We start from the raw sequence: 19,780 nt of genomic DNA, 5'->3' as shown, positions 1-19,780 counted from the left end.
ACTCAGAGTAGAGTCAAGCAGATAGATTTCTTGCTAATGAGGATTTACAGTGTCATTCTTAGACTATGTTATATAAAAGACATACGTTTGAGAGAACGTGAAAAGATGAATTTTAAGACATCTTTATGGACACTTAGTCCCTAAAACTAAGCATTATATTATGAGGTTAAAAAAAAAAAGTATTCTTTCTATCTTTTCACAATTATTAGCATTGTTTTCTCTGATGCAAATTAAGTTTTTGGCACTGACAACATAGAAGCTCTTTTTGTATTATTGTTTTGTTATTGCTGTTTTGTTTGTGTTTTGGTTTGTTTGAATCCAAGCTTTAAAAAGAGAGCTATTGGCATATTCTAGTGTCCTTGGTATTATCTAGTTGAAAAAAATAAAAAAAAATCAACACCTACACATTTATAATAAACTCCTTATTAGTATTATTTATTTATTTATTAAATAAAACAACCTCATCATTTCCATTACCTCAGGAAGTGTTAATGCCAAATAGAATATATCAGGTAGTTAGAGAAGTCTCAAGAATACAAACTGTTAGCTTGTGATGTATTCTGGGCACCTTGCTTATTGGAATTCTGATTATCCCTGTCATTCACCAACATTTCAGATTACTATCTGAAATTTCATTGCCTTATGAAAAAGGACTGCAATTTCAAGTACATCTAGCAGCTATCTCCAGCATCAAGTTCTGCTCTGGAAGTAATACATGGGTACCTCGTTTTTAACCTATTAATTATTTTCCTCAGTCATTTTAAAAATAAAAGAAAAACAAAACAATAATATTTAATTGGTGAATATAGTGGTGGTTATTTAATAACAGTATCTAAACATTAAAATTTCAGGGAATTTTACTTTTATTATAATGGTCTATGTGATATATATATATATATTCTCAACAATTCAGACTTTTTTTCCTGGGTTTTTCAGCTATTTGTAGACACCCATGTGGAAAAAATGGGGAGTGTGTTGCCCCAAACATATGCAAGTGTAAACCTGGTTACATCGGTTCTAACTGCCAAACTGGTAAGTATATCATTCATTAGTTGGCATAAGGAATTTTATTTAGTAATTGATATGTCTAAAACCTGGGCTTTATTTTATACAGCTGTATGTCACCCTGATTGCAAAAACCATGGAAAATGTATTAAACCTAACATTTGTGAATGTCCTCCAGGACACGGTGGAGCAGCCTGTGATGAAGGTGATATAAAAGTCAACTACTAGGGCTAAACTATGATAATTTTCATTAAAATTATTTAAGAATATAACTCAGTTTTACTGTGTATATGCTAATACATATTTATTAATGCTGATTTAGTAGTCTAAGTTTTTTAATACTCATTAAAAATAATTTGAGGATTTAAAGAACTTAAATTTCTGAAATTGGAGATCCAAAGAGCAATAGTTTATTTGTTGTTAGTAAAATTATCTTTCAATTCTTTTTTTTTTCTTTTGAGATTTAGCTATAAGGTACCATATCTCTATTCAAGCAAAAGGCATTTACTTGTTGAATTATTTATCAAACATAGTTCCAAGGAGGTGTTAAATGTTGAATAATTAAAGTATAAGGTAATAAGAAAAATCTTTAAAAATGATTTTTAAAAATACATTCATAGCCATAAAATTTCATTGCTTTGGTTCTAGTTTTTGTTACGTAGAGAGTTATTAAATGGCATTTCTGAAGGTGGGTGATATTTTACAGAAATAAATTTGCTATTTTTAAAATACCATTTTAAGAGAATATACTTTCATCGATGGTACATAGCGTTATGAGTAAACTGACAGTCATAGTAAATGCTGTCACGAGTAGGAAAGCTACAAATTAACACATTAAAGTGAATTTATAGTGAGCTAACTGAAGCATTCAACATCAATTGCATATAAAATTTACTATGAAAATCCAGAAATATTTTATTTTTAGGGCAGGAATACATATGTTCAAGTCCCATTTTTCTGAAGAAGTCTACAGTCATGTTTCCATGAGTTAGCCACAAGGGTTTTTTTTTGTTTGTTTTGAGACAGAGTCTCACTATGTCACCCTGGGTAGAGTGCTGTGCCATCACAGCTCACAGCAACCTCAAACACTTGGGCTCAGGCGACTCTCTCTTGGCCTCAGCCTCCCAAGTAGCAGGGACTCCAGGCACCTGCTACAACACGCAGCTATTTGTTGGTTCTAGTTCTCATTGTTGTTTGGCAGGCCTGGGCTGGGTTCAAACCTGCCAGCTTTGGTGTATGTGGCTGACACCCTTGCTACTGAGCTACAGGTGCTGAGCCAGCCACAAGTTTCAAAAGGAAAAACATGCTGATGATTTGTGAGTGTTTTCAGAAGAATGTGAATTCATATAGTCTATCCCACAGAACTAAATTTCATAGTAAAAGAGAACTGAGTTCATTACCAATTGTTCTCAGAATAAGATTTTGCTGTGGCTGGGCTTCATAAATATAAACTGAAAGTTTTCTTAATTAAAAGCTGATTTAATGACATCCTCTGTGTCCACAGCAGAACACTGTAACCCACCTTGTCAACATGGTGGCATGTGCATGGCTGGAAATCTCTGCACTTGTCCTTACGGTCTTGTGGGACCAAGGTGTGAAACAAGTAAGCAAAGCTCCCTTGCTGTCTGATGTAATGAAACTTCTCCTTTGAATAGTCAATGGATTTGATGCTGTATGAAATGATTAAGGAACACACATTCAAGATTGATAATAATGATAGCATCTTGCATTGCACTGGGAACAACCACGGTGGCCAGTACTAACATAAACAAGTTTGTCCTCAGAAGTCCCTGTGAGGCTATCCATGATCTTTCTTTAAGATAATTGGAGTTCAAATTTGTTAAATTGTGTATAAATTTCTCATTTTTGTATATGATTGCTTTCATCAGTAACTAGTAATTTTCCAAAACAGCCAATTCTTATTTACCACTCAGCTGAATGGCTTTCTACTTTTCCCATTTCTATTGGCCAAAAAATAATTGAATGTGATCAAAGTGCAAAGTGTAAAGTATGTTTTATATTTCTCTCTGACTGTTCATTAGCAGATGTGACTGGGAGTGACGAGCTAGCTAGGTAATAACAAAAATAGGAGCATTCCAGGCTAATTTGCTTTTCTTCTATGTATATCCTGCGATAGTGGTTTGTAACAAGTACTGTGAAAATGGAGGTGCATGTCTTACCCCAGATGTCTGCCAGTGCAAACCCGGGTGGTATGGACCCACCTGTGGTACAGGTAAAATCAGAAATATTGTCAATGAAATATCAATTAATGTAAATTTAAAATGAGCTAATGTCTTGAACACTTGTACCTAAGAAACATAAAAATGACACACAAGACAGCTAAGAAGTTATTTTTTCAGACAGACTTTTAAAATTCTTTCATCTTCCCCTCTCCCCTTCCATCCCCCTCCACTTCTCTCCTTCATCCTGGGCTATAGTTATGATCTATTTTTCATAGGAAAGTGTGAGTCATTATAAATTGGTTTCATAAAAGTATTGCATACATTGGATACTTTTTCTTCCGTTAAACAGTGGGACCACACCTATGGAGCCTATTGCAAGGGCACAAGTCAAATCTATCAAGTATAGAATATAAATGTCTCGACACAATAATTAAGTATCACTTCTCGGCCTTTTGGCTAAGATCAAGTATAATAATTAAGTAAACAAGGGTGAAAGCTATATTAATTAGTTTGATGTAAGCACTCCAAATTGTAAAAAAAAAAAAACACATTGTACCCCACAAATGCATAAATGTATTCATGATCTATGTGTATATGACTTAATAAAAGGAAAAAAATAAATAAAATAAAAAGTCAAATTCACAGAGATAGAAAATAAAACAGTAGTTACCAGGGACAATAGGAAGGAAGAAATTGGAAGATATAGGTCAAAGGTTATAAATTTGCAGCTATATAAGGTGAATAAGCCTGGAGATCTAACGTGTAATCTAAGAATTATAGTTAATAAATTTGTATGTTATTTGTTTAAAAAGAAAAAAAACTTTCATCTTCATTCTTTTTCTTTTTATATTAAGCCATACCGTGTCTTAGAGCTTTCCTGTTATTTTATCTGGTACTTCTTTTTTGCCTTAATACTTCCCTCATCCGCCTACCTTATGATGGAGAGAAAAATACTTGTGTTCCATCTTCTAGGTTTAGTTTTAAGTATTTGATCTCAACACAGACATTCTATTTCATTAAACACCTAAGCAATTCTGAGTCAAGTGGACACCTATCATGTTATTCCAGTAATTTATCACAGTATCAGAATGGCTGCTTTGACAGCAATGTTTCCAATTATCTATGTTTAATCTATTCATTATGATAAGTAGTGTAATGACTTTTCTCAATGAAAATTTAACTCAACATTTATAGCTGGTTAACAATGTGTAGAGCATGATGCAAAGGGAAACAGGCCAGTTTGATTTCTGCCCTAATTTCAAGTAGCATATTGTTACTGATGAAGATATGGGATGCAATTATTATAAAAAAGACTGTGATGCCAGTCATGTAACTGAAGCACAGTTCCTCAGAAACAGAGAAAATAGAAATTAATTAATTCTGGAAGTAGACTTGGGATGAACACAGGATTGGTAGTAGACTTTGGTAAATGGGTAAAATCAATGGTGAAAAATGGAATTAGAAGTAGCTTTAAAAGCAAAACAAAGGCAAAGGCTCAAAACACCATGAATACTTTGAAGTGTTCTAGGACTTGAGGGCCCTGTTCCTATTTTAATTGGGAAGGAGATAAAGGGTTGTTCATGAACACATGTAGTTGAACAGATGACAGACCATCCTGTTCACACTGCTGACTCGTCTTCTCTTAACTTGTAATCATCCCTTTCAGCTTACTGAAGGCATCCTGAATTCTAATCATAGCTTCCAAATCCTCAGCTTGGTATTATTTGTAAACTTAATGAACACGCTTTCAAAGCAATTATCCAGTTATTTCATCCCTCTTATGTTTGGGAAAGTCTAATTAATTATACATTATGGGTTTTACTTGCAGTAAAAATAAAATATTTCATTGTGCCCCAGTTTGTATGTCTGTGCAGCTTTCATTTTTTAAATAATAAAACTTTTATGGTCTCTTTCCCTCCTGCTGTTCGCCAGCTTTGTGTGACCCTGTATGCCTCAATGGTGGTTTCTGTAATAAGCCAAACACTTGTCTCTGTCCAAATGGATTCTTTGGTGCACAGTGTCAGAATGGTAATTATCTTTCTTTGTGAATTAAAAGGGCGAGTGGAGTTACACATCAACTGTGCTCTGAGTACACACAAGACAAGTTTCAGAAGGGAAGATGCTATTTATTTTTTCTTCCATTGTTGTGATGTTGAGGATGTGCACATCAAATGACCAGTTCATACAAATACATCAAAGTCGTTATGTAAAATGATTATATGTATTCAACGTACATTAGGCTCACAGCCGTGGTGCTTAGCTGCTCAGTTTTGTGGGATCAAGATGTGAAATAAATAAGCAAAATTGTCTTGCAATCTATTATAATAAAATGGTGTCATTTTTATTTTTACCTCATAGTACAAATGTTAGATTTATGAGGAATCTACTGTCCAGTATTATCCCATTTTCTCTCTTTAATCTAATATTTATGAAGTCACTTAAGCATAGCACTATGAGAGATGACATGGGACATAAAGATGCATCATTTCCCCCCTTTGCGGCCCATTATTTTATCACCTTTCTTCATAGTTAATGTTACAGGTATTTTTCAGAATAATGGGAATGTCTTGAGGGTGGGAGTGTAGGTATAAATTGGTGCCAATATATAAAATTCAAAGTGCATTTTCTGCATCTTCATTTTTTTTTAGCTTATACAAAATATAGAGTAGATTTTTAGTATTGAACATGTCAGAATATCTCCATAATCTAATTCCTAAAATCTGTATTTTTCTTGGCCTGATACACTGATTTACAGTTCTGGGGTTTTTTTTTTTTTTTTTTTTTCTTTAATTTGGATGTTGACTACGATTCTTAGGATGAAACTGAAGCAGTTTGAGTGAAACTCATCACTCTAACACAGGATATATCAGCATAGGGAGTGGGTTCCTCTTATTCAGATTTCCTTTAAGGAACCAGTTTTCAAAATGGAAAGAAGTAAATACTAAGTAAACTCAAATCTTAAAACTAGAAGATTATAGGTAAATCCATGCAGAAGAAGTATAGGTGTAGTTATGGGTGTCTGATATGCTACCTAAAGTAGATGTAAGGTATAGTAAAAAAAAAAATTCTTCCCTCAAATATGTATTTGCCAACTGGATAAACAAGGCAATGTCTGAATTATTGAATTGAACTAAAAATGTTTAGTGAACACATGTCATGTTCTAAGAGCCCAGAAAACACAAGATATTAGTGGGAAGAGATCAGGTTTTGGAATTGGCTAGTTCGCTACACTTCCCTAGCTGGCATGGACTTTGACAATTTAAAGTCTCCAGGTCTCAGAGTTCCTGGCTTTCAAGTGTGGTACTTGCTGTGAGGTGTAATTCTTAACACGTCACACCCCCTTGTGAGCTCAAATGGTGGGAAGGGAAGATTGCACACATAGTGAAAGTGATTAAGGGAAATCAGGCAGAATATAGTTGAAAGTAAATATAAGGAACGTGTATTGTGCTCACTATAGAATTTCAAATGGGGAAGACAGAACTGAGCTAGAAACATCACAAAACTCTTAAACTACTCTATTAACAAACAAAGCTTAAATATATGACTGAAGAGATGTTTAAACATACCTTCCAGTGTCTTTAACCTCTTGAATTCCACAAGAAAGTTGAGCCCCAATTACTTGGCTAACTTTGGGTTTTGATAGGAAGCCATGGGAGGCCTATAGATTCTCATAAATCCACACGCAGTGTGGATTTTGTCTAACGTAGGATTCTCTTCCTAATGTAGGATTATGAGTGCACATAGCCAAACCTAAGTTTTATGTTATCTGTGTGTGTATTTGTGTGTAACTTTAATTATATGTGCTTTTTAATACAAATATAGTATTTATCTCTACATTCAATTCTTTGTAAATAATTATTCACATTTTCATGAATAATTTAATGGAGGTTTTTTTAGCTTTAAATTTCTTATATGCATTTTCTATGGTGTTATTGTAATGGAGAGAATATATATTTTCTTAGTAAGTAGAAATAATCTTAAATTTATAAAACACAAGGAAGAGAAAATGTAAGAGCATTTCTCCCCTGATAAAAAGTACCAATAAAGTGCCAGAGAATGAATGGTGGACTCAACCATGAACCAGAAAAATATCAGCCTAAAATCGTAGAAATTATGCATTTGCTAAGAGCAGTCAGTGATATTGTTTTTATACTTAAAGTGCTACATTATTTCCATTTAAAAGTCTATTTGAATTCAGTGGAATTTTTCTCACAGTGTTTGGAAGTAAAAAAGCAGCTATTAAAAATGGATCTAATTCAAATTGAGAGCCAATCCACAACAGCCCTGTTACAAATGCCAGTTAATTCAAGATTCATTTGTAAAATACAGACTGAAATCTATTTCATTATCTCTTAAGGAGACATTGAATTTAAAATTTTCCATACAGGTTTGCCTATGTATTTTGCAAAGTCTACCTTTAAACGTCCATATCTGGAGGAAGCATAAAGCAAGAATAATCCTCTTACAAAAAATAAATATTCACCTTGAATTTCATACTAGTAAAGTATTTGAAATTATCTAACCAGTATTCCTAACAAAGCCAAGGACCTATTATTAAAAAGATGTTTCACCAGACATTCACAGGACTATAGCACATATAAAGCTCTGCCCTCTCGACATCAATAGGTATTCAAAAGTTAAATTAAAAGTATATTTTAAATGTCTTATCATGAACTGATGAGATTTTTCTAATTTCCATAAGAACAGGTACATTTTTATTTAGAGCCGGGATTTAACTTATTTTCTTGATTTTGTCCAGATCATTTCACACTTTATTTCCTTGTACAGTGAAACATAAGATAAGGGTCCTAATATATGCACTGCAATACTGAAGACTCAATTTGTTATGAACAGTTCACCAATACATTTCAAGTTGTGCTAACCCACTAGCAGCCTATAGCTGTAAGCATTCTATTTTATGATGGAGACAGTTTTAATGACTTGCAGCAGTGATCTTTTATTTAAATAGCACATTCCTCTGCCTTACGTCCCCATAAATAACAAGCACATGATGTGATATATGAGGTGTAATAATTGAATATAGAATATTCACAGATTGCTGCCATGTGTTCTTTTAGCTTTCTGTCACCCTCCCTGTAAGAATGGTGGCCGCTGTATGAGAAATAATGAGTGCATCTGTCGTGAAGGATACACTGGCAGGAGATGCCAAAAAAGTAAGTACCACTAAATGTGTTTACCAACTGCAGGTAAAGCAAACACAAAACTGCTGCTAATATTTCCTGTTTTTACCCAAAGGCATCTGTGATCCTCTGTGCATGAACGGAGGAAAATGCGTGGGACCAAACATTTGCTCTTGTCCTTCCGGTTGGAGTGGGAGACGATGCACAACACGTAAGAGTAATACTTTTAAACTGCTAAGGCTTAACATCCTTCCTGGGAACATGAAACAGAATTTTAAACAGCCAGCGTTTATTTCTGCTTTGGAAGATACCTTTTTGGAAATAGAAACAGTAAAATGCAAAGTCCTCTGAACTTGTTCTTTCATGTAGGCAGAAGTGTATTGGATTTTTCAGTGTTTCTACTACACTTGCCAGGATAAATAACAAGGTTTACATCTCCTGATCTGAAGTTGGGGTCAGGGGAATGTTTAAGGCCACTTCTGGTTTTTTTGTCACCACCTCAAACCAACCAGTTCAGGCCTTTCCAACAGGGGGCGCCCGTGCCTTACACACTGATCAGTGTCTGAACCCGTGGCAGCCTTCAACCTGCAAATCTTCCCATTTTTTTTTCCTTTCTATAAATTATTTAAAATGAGCAGCTATTATAGGTTTTGATTAAAGTGAAAAATGAGAAGCAATGTAAATGTCCAACAACTGGGGAAAAGGTAAATCAAACAGTGGGACATTGTGCACCCATTAAAAGCACTTTTTCCAAGAATATGTAGTGACATTAGACAATGCCCTTGATAAAATGTTAAAGGAAACGATCTTTTAATCACTAACTTTTAGCTGTTTCTCTCTTTTTTCTTAATGAAAATTTTTTGGTTTATGATAAGATTTGACCGGTAACTAAAAATTTAACTTGTTTATATTGCTGTTGGCAGCTATCTGCTTCCAGAAATGTAAGAATGGCGGTGAGTGCGTTGCTCCCAACGTATGCCTTTGTCCTTCTGGCTGGGAAGGAGTGCTGTGTCAAATGCGTAAGTCCACAGTATTTTTTTCCTACTATATGTTCTGAATCTGAATCTGTTACACTAATAAAAGGAGAAACCCACATGGGAATAATTCTGTTAATGTTTTAAAAATGATTTTTAGAAATAAAGAGAAAACTAAAGTCAATTTTATATCATCTAAAAGATGAAAGTGTGATATAATATATTAATATTTTGTGTGACATAAAGACTTAAATTATGGCTTGTGAGTTACAAATAAAGTTCCCTCAGGCAAGCCAGAGAAAGTGTTAATATACAGAAATTTAAATGTCATTTCATATTATAACACAAATACATGTTTATCATAAAATTTTAGAAAATGTGGAAAAACATTTAAAAAGCAATTACTCCCAATTTTACCATGCAAAATTAATTTCTGATGCTTTTTTAGTATTTTAGTAAATTTCTATCCAGTTTTAGTAATAAATTTCTACACAGATGAATTTTCAGGGTACAGGTGAAAATCAAATATTATGCAATTTTGAAATTTTTATGAAGACTTGAAGTAACATGTTACAATATTAACAAACATTAACTTAATGGGAAAAATTAATTCCCTCAACATATTTTCAAATAATCCATAATTATATGAATTCAAATCTTATGGCCAAGTGTATTGTACACTGAAGTTACACAGTTATATAATGAACATGTGCTTTTACCCACATTTCAACTTGTTTCAAACTTGTTTCCATTCATTAGAAATTTTGCACATAAATTTTGTGACTCTTAGATCTTATTTGATTAGTAATTTATAACTTATACATCTGTTATCCTAGAAAAATAAATCAAAGTAGTATTAAATGCTAGTATTTGTATCAGAAAAGTGTGCTCAAAAATTAGTAATTCTGATTGGAAGTTATGTGTGATAAAATGCTAGGAAATGAGAGCTAAGCAACCTCAACTTGGGCTACTTGTTCTGGACTGAGATCTATGTGGGCCATGAGAGAGCATGATGAGAAAATATTAAAAGCACGTTAATGTGCAAATATGCTCCAAAAATGGTAGAAGGAGAGTGTCTGAGGCTATGCACCTTGTTTTGCACTCTGTGGCATTTTCATGTGAATTGGAAAAAAAATCATTCTTCCTCAAAATGCTTTATTTCCAACTATCAAGAAACTGTCACTAATACAGTGATGATGTTTCTTAGACAAGATATGTTACTGCCATCTGCTGGAAATAAATATTCAGATCTATTATATCTGTGATGTGACTGGTGCTTTATACAACCTACTGAACTGTATATAGCAGCCCTAATGTAAACAAACTCTGTCAATGCCTTATTTATATCAAAGATCTTAATCTTGAATTGTACAAATTTATAATGTGAGTATTGAAGCAGTATTTCCCCACGAAAAATAACTACATTATGCATAATTTTCTAGTATGCTCTTTTCACTCAATATTAAAAGAATGTATATTTCCATTAAAAATATAATTCTAAGCAATATATTAAATTCCATAATGTAAAATACTATAATTTCCTTGACCATTCTCCATATGTTGAGCATTTTAGTTATTTATGAATTATTAAGTATTTTGTGTTGTCTCTCTATAGGTAAATGATAAATGATAAATATTGGTAGGTAGATAGCTAATGAGATAGAAAGAGGTTTTTATAATTGTCTTAAGAGAGATTTCAAGGAAGAAATGTCTAGTGCAGACAGTGGGAATACCTTTCAAGTTTCTAATAGAGTTGTTTCACATTAAATGTCAAAGGGTAATACAAAAAATCAGTTTTTCCCATACATTAGGTCAGTATTGATTTGCCTCTTAAATTTTTACCAATTGTTAAAAAAGCAAATTATAAACATTATCTTCTGTCATAGATTTGAACTCCTCTAAAAACAAATAATACTTCAAGTACTTTTAAAGATAATCAATGAAATTTTTGTTTCCTTTAATGTTTGTAGAATTGGGAAAAATGTTTGAGTTTGGAGTATTTCATTTGTTGATGTATGTGTGTGTTCTGAAAGATGAAAATGCATAGATTAGATCTATAAATAAATGGTTCATTAGTAGATTATTATCACTACATTAGTGTCTAATCAAATAATTTTGGACACTGGAACAGCATATGGCACAAGCATTCCATATCAAAGGGCAATCATTGTAAAAATTTGTGTATTGCAGCAATTTGTGACAAAAAGTGTCTTTATGGAGGCCGCTGTGTATTTCCCAATGTGTGTTCTTGCCGTCCTGAGTATTCTGGAACCAGATGTGAAAAGAAAATACAGGTATTTTAAAATTTAAAGAGAAAATAAATACTAGATATTAGTATAAATACTAGACATCTGCATATCTCTTTGACTTGGTAAATTAACTTCTACTAACGGTTTATTTTATTTCCAAAATTTAAAAAAATCCTTTATTATTTTCCTCTAAAACTAAAAATAATACCATTTTAGTGTTATTGTAGTTTTATTATATAAAATTTAGATATGCACTTAAGGAATTTCAATATGTAGATACAGCTCTCCAGTGTGACGTAGTATTTTTTGACACAGGACATGAAATAGGAAATATTCCATAATATACATTAAGACATCACTAATTTATATTTTGATCAAAAGACTCTTCTCAACTGTCTCAAAAACCTTGCCACATTTACGTGAAGGAATCACTAACGACTTCACTGACTTGAGGGTGGCCCTCAACATTTTCAGTGAGCCGTGTGCCACAAAAGCCTTGTCTGTGTCCTGGTAGGATATCTTTCCCTTCCTTTGCACCCTTTTAAAATCCACTCCTGGGAAAGTAATACAAACTCTTGACATCGTTAGATGTAGGATTTGTTTGTATAATAAATATTTCAGAATTAAAGACCGAAAGGAAGACTAGAAGCTTTCTTAGCGTTTCTGAAATTGTCCTACACTTCCTTGTCAGGACAATGAATAGATGTAGAATACAGTGGACTCACCCTCTGGGGTTGACCACTTCCCTACATTGTCCACCTCTGTAAAATGACCTAGTGTTCTTAGACCAGACAAACACCACATGTACATATCAGTATGGACTTAGTTGCCTATTTTGACCACCTACGTATGTTGATCAGTTTGTTATAGGCCTTTGGGTGGCCAACTTACAGAGGTTTAACTGTATCTACTTAAAAATTTTCAGTGATCATATTTCTGCACGCACATGTAAGATTTAACTGCCTTTTGTTTGGTCTCTACTCTTAAATTTTCAACTACCAGCAGCCAGGTTTTTTTGTTTTGGGTGTTTTTTTTTTTTTGAAGTTTTTGGCTAGGGCCAGGTTTGAACCCTCCACCTCCAGTATATGAGGCTGGCACCCTACTTCTTTGAGCCACAGATGCCACCAAGCCAAGATATTTTTTTCAGGCCTAATTCCTAAACATACTGGGGTAGCTCTAAGATTGCATACACACTGCACAAATGCAGCAGACCTCTCAAGGATTTCTTAAAGTTAATCTGTGGGAGTTTTAATATAAAAATAACTATATACTGTTTAGCACTTCAGAGGGCCTAAGGGTCATGAATATCAAAGTTTGCTGGAGTAATATAATTTGAAAAATGATGATAAACTTTCTTCTGGAAGCTTAATAGTAGATCAGTCTGACTTAGAGGCAAAGTGCATGTATGAATGTTTTTCCTCCTGGCGCTAGTGTCCATCCTGGAAGGATAATGGCCCCATTATAAAAATAACAAGATCCTGAGGGCTATGCTTGGAAACTAGAAAGCAAAATTTTTCGAGTACTTATTCGACTAGATATTTATGAGAAAAATAAAAATAAATGCTTTAGTTTTCCTGGGTTTGAAGGCACCCTAAATATATACTATTTTAATTTTATTTGAGATTTTTATGGCACAGAAAACTTTATGTCCTTCAAAGCTTTTCAACTTCACTTTGACTGTATTAAATTAGATTTCTTCTCTATATTTTATTTTTATGTATTTATTTGCCATCTGAATCCTTCCTGGTGTAATCAATAGCAGATCATCTTTATTCTCATTAATGTTGCTTCTGAGACTGCATCTGGAGTACACTAAGGAAAAAAAGAACAGAAAGTCAGAAGGAAAAGGGCGATAGACAGGCCCGAGGACCACTGCCCTGCTGAATTATAACCTGCACTCCCGTGTCTTTAACTCCAGTTCTCACTCAGACTTTATTCTGTCGATCACTGGTGCCATTTTACTTGTTTTTGACATTTCTTTGACTCCTAAACACAGACTATAAAAGAAAAACAATTTTTTTACTTTCAGATTAATATAAGGATACCTGCTATTAAGGCACATGATTTGCATTTGTAAGGTAAAGTCTGACATGTAGTCGTGTCCTTCACCCAGGAGATGTTCCATATCCCTGTACACTGTACCCATTAGGTGGGAGCTTACTGAGTCCCCTTGCCCCTTCCCCTGTCCCCTCTTTTTCAATTTAATTAAGTTTTTATCTCATGTGGGCCTGTAGTTGTTCATCTATTAGTTTCAAATTAGTATTGAGTATATGGGATGCTTGCTTTTCCATTCTTTTTGTGTGTGCGTGTGTGTAGAAACAGTCTCATTTTATTGTCCTCAGTAGAGTGCCATGGCATCACACAGCTCACAGTAACCTCCAACTCCTGGGCTTAGGCAATTCTCTTGCCTCAGCCTCCTGAGTAGCTGGGACTACAGGTGCCCACTACAACGCCCAGCTATTTTTTTGTTGCAGTTTGTCAGGGACCAGGTTTGAACTTGTCACCCTCAGTATATGGGTCCGGCGCCTTACCCACTGAGCCACATGCACCGCCCACTTTTTTATTCTTGAAATACTTTACTAAGGAAAATGTTCTTCAACTCCATCCAGGTTACTACAAAAGATATAAAGTCTATATCATTTTTTATGGCTGAATACTATTCTGTGATGTACCTATACAACAGTTTACTAATCCATTTATGGGTTGATGGGTACTCAAGTTGTTTCTACATCTTTGCTGTTGTGAATTGAGATACTATAAACATTTGAGTGCAAATGTCTGGTCTAGAAACTTTTCTTTAGCAGGAAAAAAGTAGCCACCATCTGTGGATACTCACAGAACCTTCTCTAAGACATTCCTCATTTCCTGCTCCCCACCCCTGCCACCTTCCTCAAAGGAGAGAGTTCAGTCTGGATTAACACCCTCTGGCTTTTCCTCACCACCTTCTTGAGGGGTAGTGGCTGAAATAAAGCAACGGAGGATACTGACTGGATTGCTAGAATGTCACTGGAAAAGACAGAGAATTAGTGGCTAGAGATAAAGACACAGAGAAAGGGAGAAATGAACAAGGGAAGAAAGAGGTACTAACGGGAACAGGTTGATAAAAATCTTTGGCCAGCATCCTAACCTGCTACTAGCTACTGGGTGCACATACCCTTGACCCTGCCACTTGCTGGCTCTGTGACCCTCTGAGCCTCAGTTTCCTTGTTTGCAACATTGAGCTAATAATAGCACTTAAGCATACAGTTATTATAAGGATTAAATTTAGCAATACGTGTCAAGTATCTAGAATAGCGTATTGCACATAGCAAGCACTAGGTAAGAATTTATAATTATTTATTACACTGAATAAAGGAATAGAGAGAGATGGTGAAGGAAAATGATTGAGAATGAGACTTGAGAGAAATGGTGATGCACTGTGAATATTGATGTCTTTGTCTAAGGGACATTAGAATAAACCTTGATTAGTTTTCTTGGGCTTGAATGTTTCTTAATATAACCTTTTGCCGGGCAGCACCTGTGGCTCAGTGAGTAGGGCACTGACCCCATATACCGAGGGTGGCATGTTTGAACCTGATCCAACCAAACTGCAACAAAAAATAGCTGGGTATTATGGTGGGCGCCTGCAGTCCTAGCTGCTCAGGAGGCTGAGGCAAGAGAATCGCCTAAGCCCAGGAGCTGGAGGTTGCTGTGAGCTGTGATGCCACAGCACTCTACCTAGGGTGACAAAGTGAGTCTCTGTCTCTAAAAAAAAATATGTATATATTTAACCCTTTGCCAACATGAGGTCATGTGCTATGCAAGCTCCATTTCAGTTACAACTGCTTGGATTTTTAAACCCGATCTTGGTTAGATATTAGGAAAACAGTACTAAGTGATGTAGCAAACAAAACTGAAAGAACTTTGTGTATCGTGTTAGAGAAACAGAGGCAGCAAACAATGAGTAGGGTTAAAGGATTTTCTACTATTCACTGACACTTGATTTCCCTCTTCCTACTGCAGATAAAACGCCATTGAGTCACATCAAGGATTCAAGCCGATATCTTAAGAACTGAAATGCTTGTTTCAGAAAGAGTTGAAGATATCTCTTGAAGCTTATTCAAACATCATTTTAAAAATATTTTAAAGACTGAAGAAACCAACAAAGGATATAGTGGTCCTAGTTGTCATTGGTAGAGAAAAGCAGAGAAGATATCAAAGTGACCTATATTTGACTTGGAGATGTTTGATATTTACCTACTGAGATGATGCATCTGATATCCCAGCCATTCAAAATATTAATAAATTGAATATTTTTCTATTCTAATTGTGACTATGTCTGCATCACCAGGAGTCAGTAAACATAATAGAAGCCACTGACATCTCTCAGAAATACAGTGTTTAGTGCAGCATTAGGAGCTTACAGGGCTGATGGATGAGGGCAGGAGGGAGCAGTCGGCATAAAGCCCCAAACAAGTCCTTTTCAGATGTGTTCCTGGAGATGCTGCACCATTTGAGGATCTTCAAAAGCTATTAGCTGTCTCAGGAAAAATGAATTAATCTCAAAAATCTGTTGGAAAGCCCTTGTGAATCTTTTACCTATCCAAACATCTAGCCACAAACACCTCTGAAAAATAATGCCTCCCTTTTCATTTCCATCTTCCAACTCCCAGGCAAATTCCTCACATTGACAAACTCTCACCCGGAACTGCATAGAGAAGGAAATTCTGAAAAGTGTAGCTTCCAGCCTTAGACAAAAAGGGGCAGTGGAGACCTGGGGCCAACAGCAATCTGATATAAGACATGTTACAAGGTCTGCCTCTTACTGCTTTTGACTGTATTTCAGAGATCAAAGCCATTACTTTTCACTCATGTAAACATCATATTGAGTTTTCTCTGTTTTTCCCAGCCAGTTTTTCTATTGCTCTGGCCTGTGCTATTCCTGGCCAAAGGCAGAGAAATGATGACTATTTCTTGGTAATGTCAATAGGAAATGCACATATAATTGAAAAGATTTGTCTCAGAGTTGCAAATAATTATAAGTAACCTGGCTTTATAAAGCTTCCTTTTCCCTACTATGTCACATTTCACTTCAGACCGTTAATTGGGCTTTCAGAACCACTTTTTTTAATTTGATCAGACTCATCTTGAATTACAAAAATTTACAAAAGTCATTTTTTTCTTTTTGTAGGAAGATTGAATATTCCTAAACTGTATCTAACCTGTAAGATAAAGTAAGTCATCATTCGAATAAAATTACAAGGTCAGACAATTAAGTTCTTAAACTCATCGGGGAAAAGTGCTACATACCTCATTACTGATGTCCCTGTGGTCTCCTTTGAAGTCCTCCCCTTGTGAAGTGATGCACCAACTCAGCCCCAGTCCACCCTTCAAAGAAATTTTTCTCGGATGAGTTCATAAACTTAGTTGTCAAACCTCTTATAATCATATGAGTAGAAAAACAAACTCAGACTGTTTGCATTCAAATGTACACATGATTGCATTAATGTACACAGCTATCATTTAATAAAAGAAAAAAGAAAAACAAACTCAGTTTATTTCCAGTATACCCTCATGCACGACCATCAACACAGACAATTTCTGTGACCTCCGCTTACTAGGACGTGTGTGGAGATTTCTCCCCACCCACAATCATTTCTGCAGAGGACACCACCTGAGTGTCCTATTAACTCATTTCAATTCTGACACTACCTGCAGTGGCACCAGATCCCAAAGGCTTCATCCCCAAGACTGCCCCCTCTTCAGATGCCAATCACGGCCCCAGGTGGTTTTACCTGCGCTTTTGACCGACAGGCTATAAATAGAAGTTCCCATAACCTCCTCCTCTCAGGTTTAATTGATTTGCTAGAGCTGCTCACAGAACGCAGAGACACACTTATATTTACTGATTTAATATAAAGGATGTTACAAAGGACACAGATAAAGAGAGGTATAGGGCAAGGTGTGGGGGAAGGGATGTGGAGCTTCCAAGCCCACTCTGGGTGCACTGTCCTCCCACAGCCTCCACAAGTTCCACTCTCTGAAAGCTCATGTGAACTCTTTCCTTTCAGGCTCTTATGGGGGCTTCGTTATGTAGGCACAATTGATTAAATCATTGGCCATTGGTTATCTACTTAACCTTCAGCCCCTCTCCCCTCCCTGGAGGTTAGGAGGTGTGGAGCTAAAAGTCCTAACCCTCCAGTGAAGGCTTGATATTTCCTTCAACAGCATCCATCCTGAAGCTAGGAAAGCCTCCAGCCTTCAGTCCACTCAACAGCACAGAAGAAAGATACTTCGCTTTGGAGATTCTAAAGGGTTTTAGGCAAACATCAAATATATATTTCACACTATCACAGCAGCAGGCAATTTTATCAGTCTTACTAAATTGATTTTCAACATAAACTTCTTGTGCTTAAGATGTTATAATTTGTCAAGGATTTATTCTGAAATGCCTAAACTATTATAGTCATGGGCCACATAATGATGTTTCAGTCAACTATCACCTGGAGATATGATGATGGCCCCATGAGTTTATATCCCTGTACTTTTACTGTACCTTTCTACGTTTAGGTTTACAAATACTTACCCTTGTGTCACAATTACCTACACTAGTCAACAGATTAACAAGCCTATGAGGATAGGCTCTATCATATAGCTTAGGTATAGTAGGCTATACTATGTGGGTCATTAGGAAATTTTGAGATACACAAAAGTCAAGAAACATGAAATTCGTGCAGACAGAAACAAATGATGCCCTCTCAGCAACACTGATAAGCTGGGCAATTTGAAACTTGCATGGGTGGAGCAGAAAGGATGGGCCGTTGGATGCCGTTGACTATATTTCTGGGAGCATAACACAGTCTGTCTCAAAACTTTCATAGTGACCTACATATCTAGGTTTGTGTAGTAAGTACACTCTATGATGTTCACACAATAACAAAATTGCCTAATGACACATTTCTCAGAATGTATACCTTTTGTTAAGCAATGCGTGATGATACATTACATTTTCCATAAATGTTTCTAGAATGCCAAGATATAATTAAAATATTAATCAGTATACTATTTATTTATAGTAGATTTAATGGACCTGTGTATGTCACTAATGAAGAAATTCTATGGTTTGCAGATTTTATATAAAATTACTCCTTATGAAAGCTAACGACTCATGGAAATAAAAGTAATGTTTTAGGAATGTAATGTGAGTATGGAAAGGCATGTAATTTGATAAATTTATGGGAAAAGATTTAATTTTTGTTTATTTCTTGGTGACAATTCACATCAATTAACTTAAAAATATTCTATTACAATCTATTTGAAAAATACTTTGAAGATAATGCATGTTTAAGACTTTAAGGAAAAGTACTGTAAAATGTATAACTTTCAATATTTATCTTTTTATAAAAAAGAATTCATAGCTCTTGCTTAGTTAATATAGTGAACTGTTTTGTTTGCATTTATGATAATATTTAATTAAAACATTTGACTTATCAAATATTCTTATCCTTTCTTTGGCCCTTTCTGTAAAATATAGTACTTCTCTGACCTTTAAAATATGCCTAGTTGTACTTCTTCCAAAATACTGAAGTATCACAATCTTTTTGATTGCATTTTAGAAAGTTATCATATTTTTTTATATTCAAAAATTATAAAACTTATCTAATTTAACATATATGATAAAAATTAAAATTTCAGGTTAGAACGTTCGAGGGCTAGTTGGAGCATATAATGAAACAAAAACTAAAAAAAAAAAAAAAAGGAATAGCCATTTGTTCATAGAAAGCCAACCAGGAAATCTAAGTGGAACATATTAATGATATTGCATAGCACTGCAGTTGAAATGTTGTCAATCACCATTTTCAAATGATGCTAAGAATACCAACTACATTCTCTTTCATAGGAAGAAGATCTAACACAGTTCTCAAAGATTGGATAAGCAAGGCAAGTGTGGTGGTGTGTGCCTGTAGTCCCAGCTACTCAGGAGGCTGAGGCAGGAGGATTATCTGAGCCCAGGAGTTGGAGGCTACATTGCACTATGATTGTACTGGTGAATACTGTAAATAGCCACTGCATTCCAGCCTGGGAAACATAGAATTTATCTAAAAAAAAAAGATTGGGTAAACTAATTTTCCTTGTCTGATAAAGTAGATGAAATATTTGCAAACTGGTAAAACAGAGTTGGGGATGAAATCACAAGTATTTAATGTTGAATAAAAAATAAGACATTCCCAGATGACTTCCATTTTTCA

General features: G+C 34.9%; 1 protein-coding gene across 1 annotated transcript in view; it reads left to right on the top strand.

Annotated features, from left to right (window-relative positions):
* VWDE (von Willebrand factor D and EGF domains) overlaps positions 1-10,228 on the top strand; it is a gene marked incomplete at its 3' end in the record, with an annotated part of 85,195 nt that extends 74,967 nt beyond the window's left edge. Inside the window, 9 exon segments of the mRNA XM_023519458.1 lie at positions 937-1,032; positions 1,115-1,210; positions 2,513-2,608; positions 3,143-3,238; positions 5,121-5,216; positions 8,267-8,362; positions 8,445-8,540; positions 9,253-9,348; positions 10,140-10,228. Of these exon segments, the coding sequence (XP_023375226.1) occupies positions 937-1,032; positions 1,115-1,210; positions 2,513-2,608; positions 3,143-3,238; positions 5,121-5,216; positions 8,267-8,362; positions 8,445-8,540; positions 9,253-9,348; positions 10,140-10,228 (857 nt within the window).
* Positions 10,229-19,780: the final 9,552 nt, after the last annotated feature.

This window comes from Otolemur garnettii, unplaced genomic scaffold, assembly GCF_000181295.1.
Source record: "Otolemur garnettii isolate 467f Iridium unplaced genomic scaffold, OtoGar3 scaffold00005, whole genome shotgun sequence".
Classification (NCBI taxonomy): Eukaryota; Metazoa; Chordata; class Mammalia; order Primates; family Galagidae; genus Otolemur; species Otolemur garnettii.
Note: the sequence above shows the minus strand (reverse complement) of the source record. Positions and strands in the feature narration are given on the sequence as shown.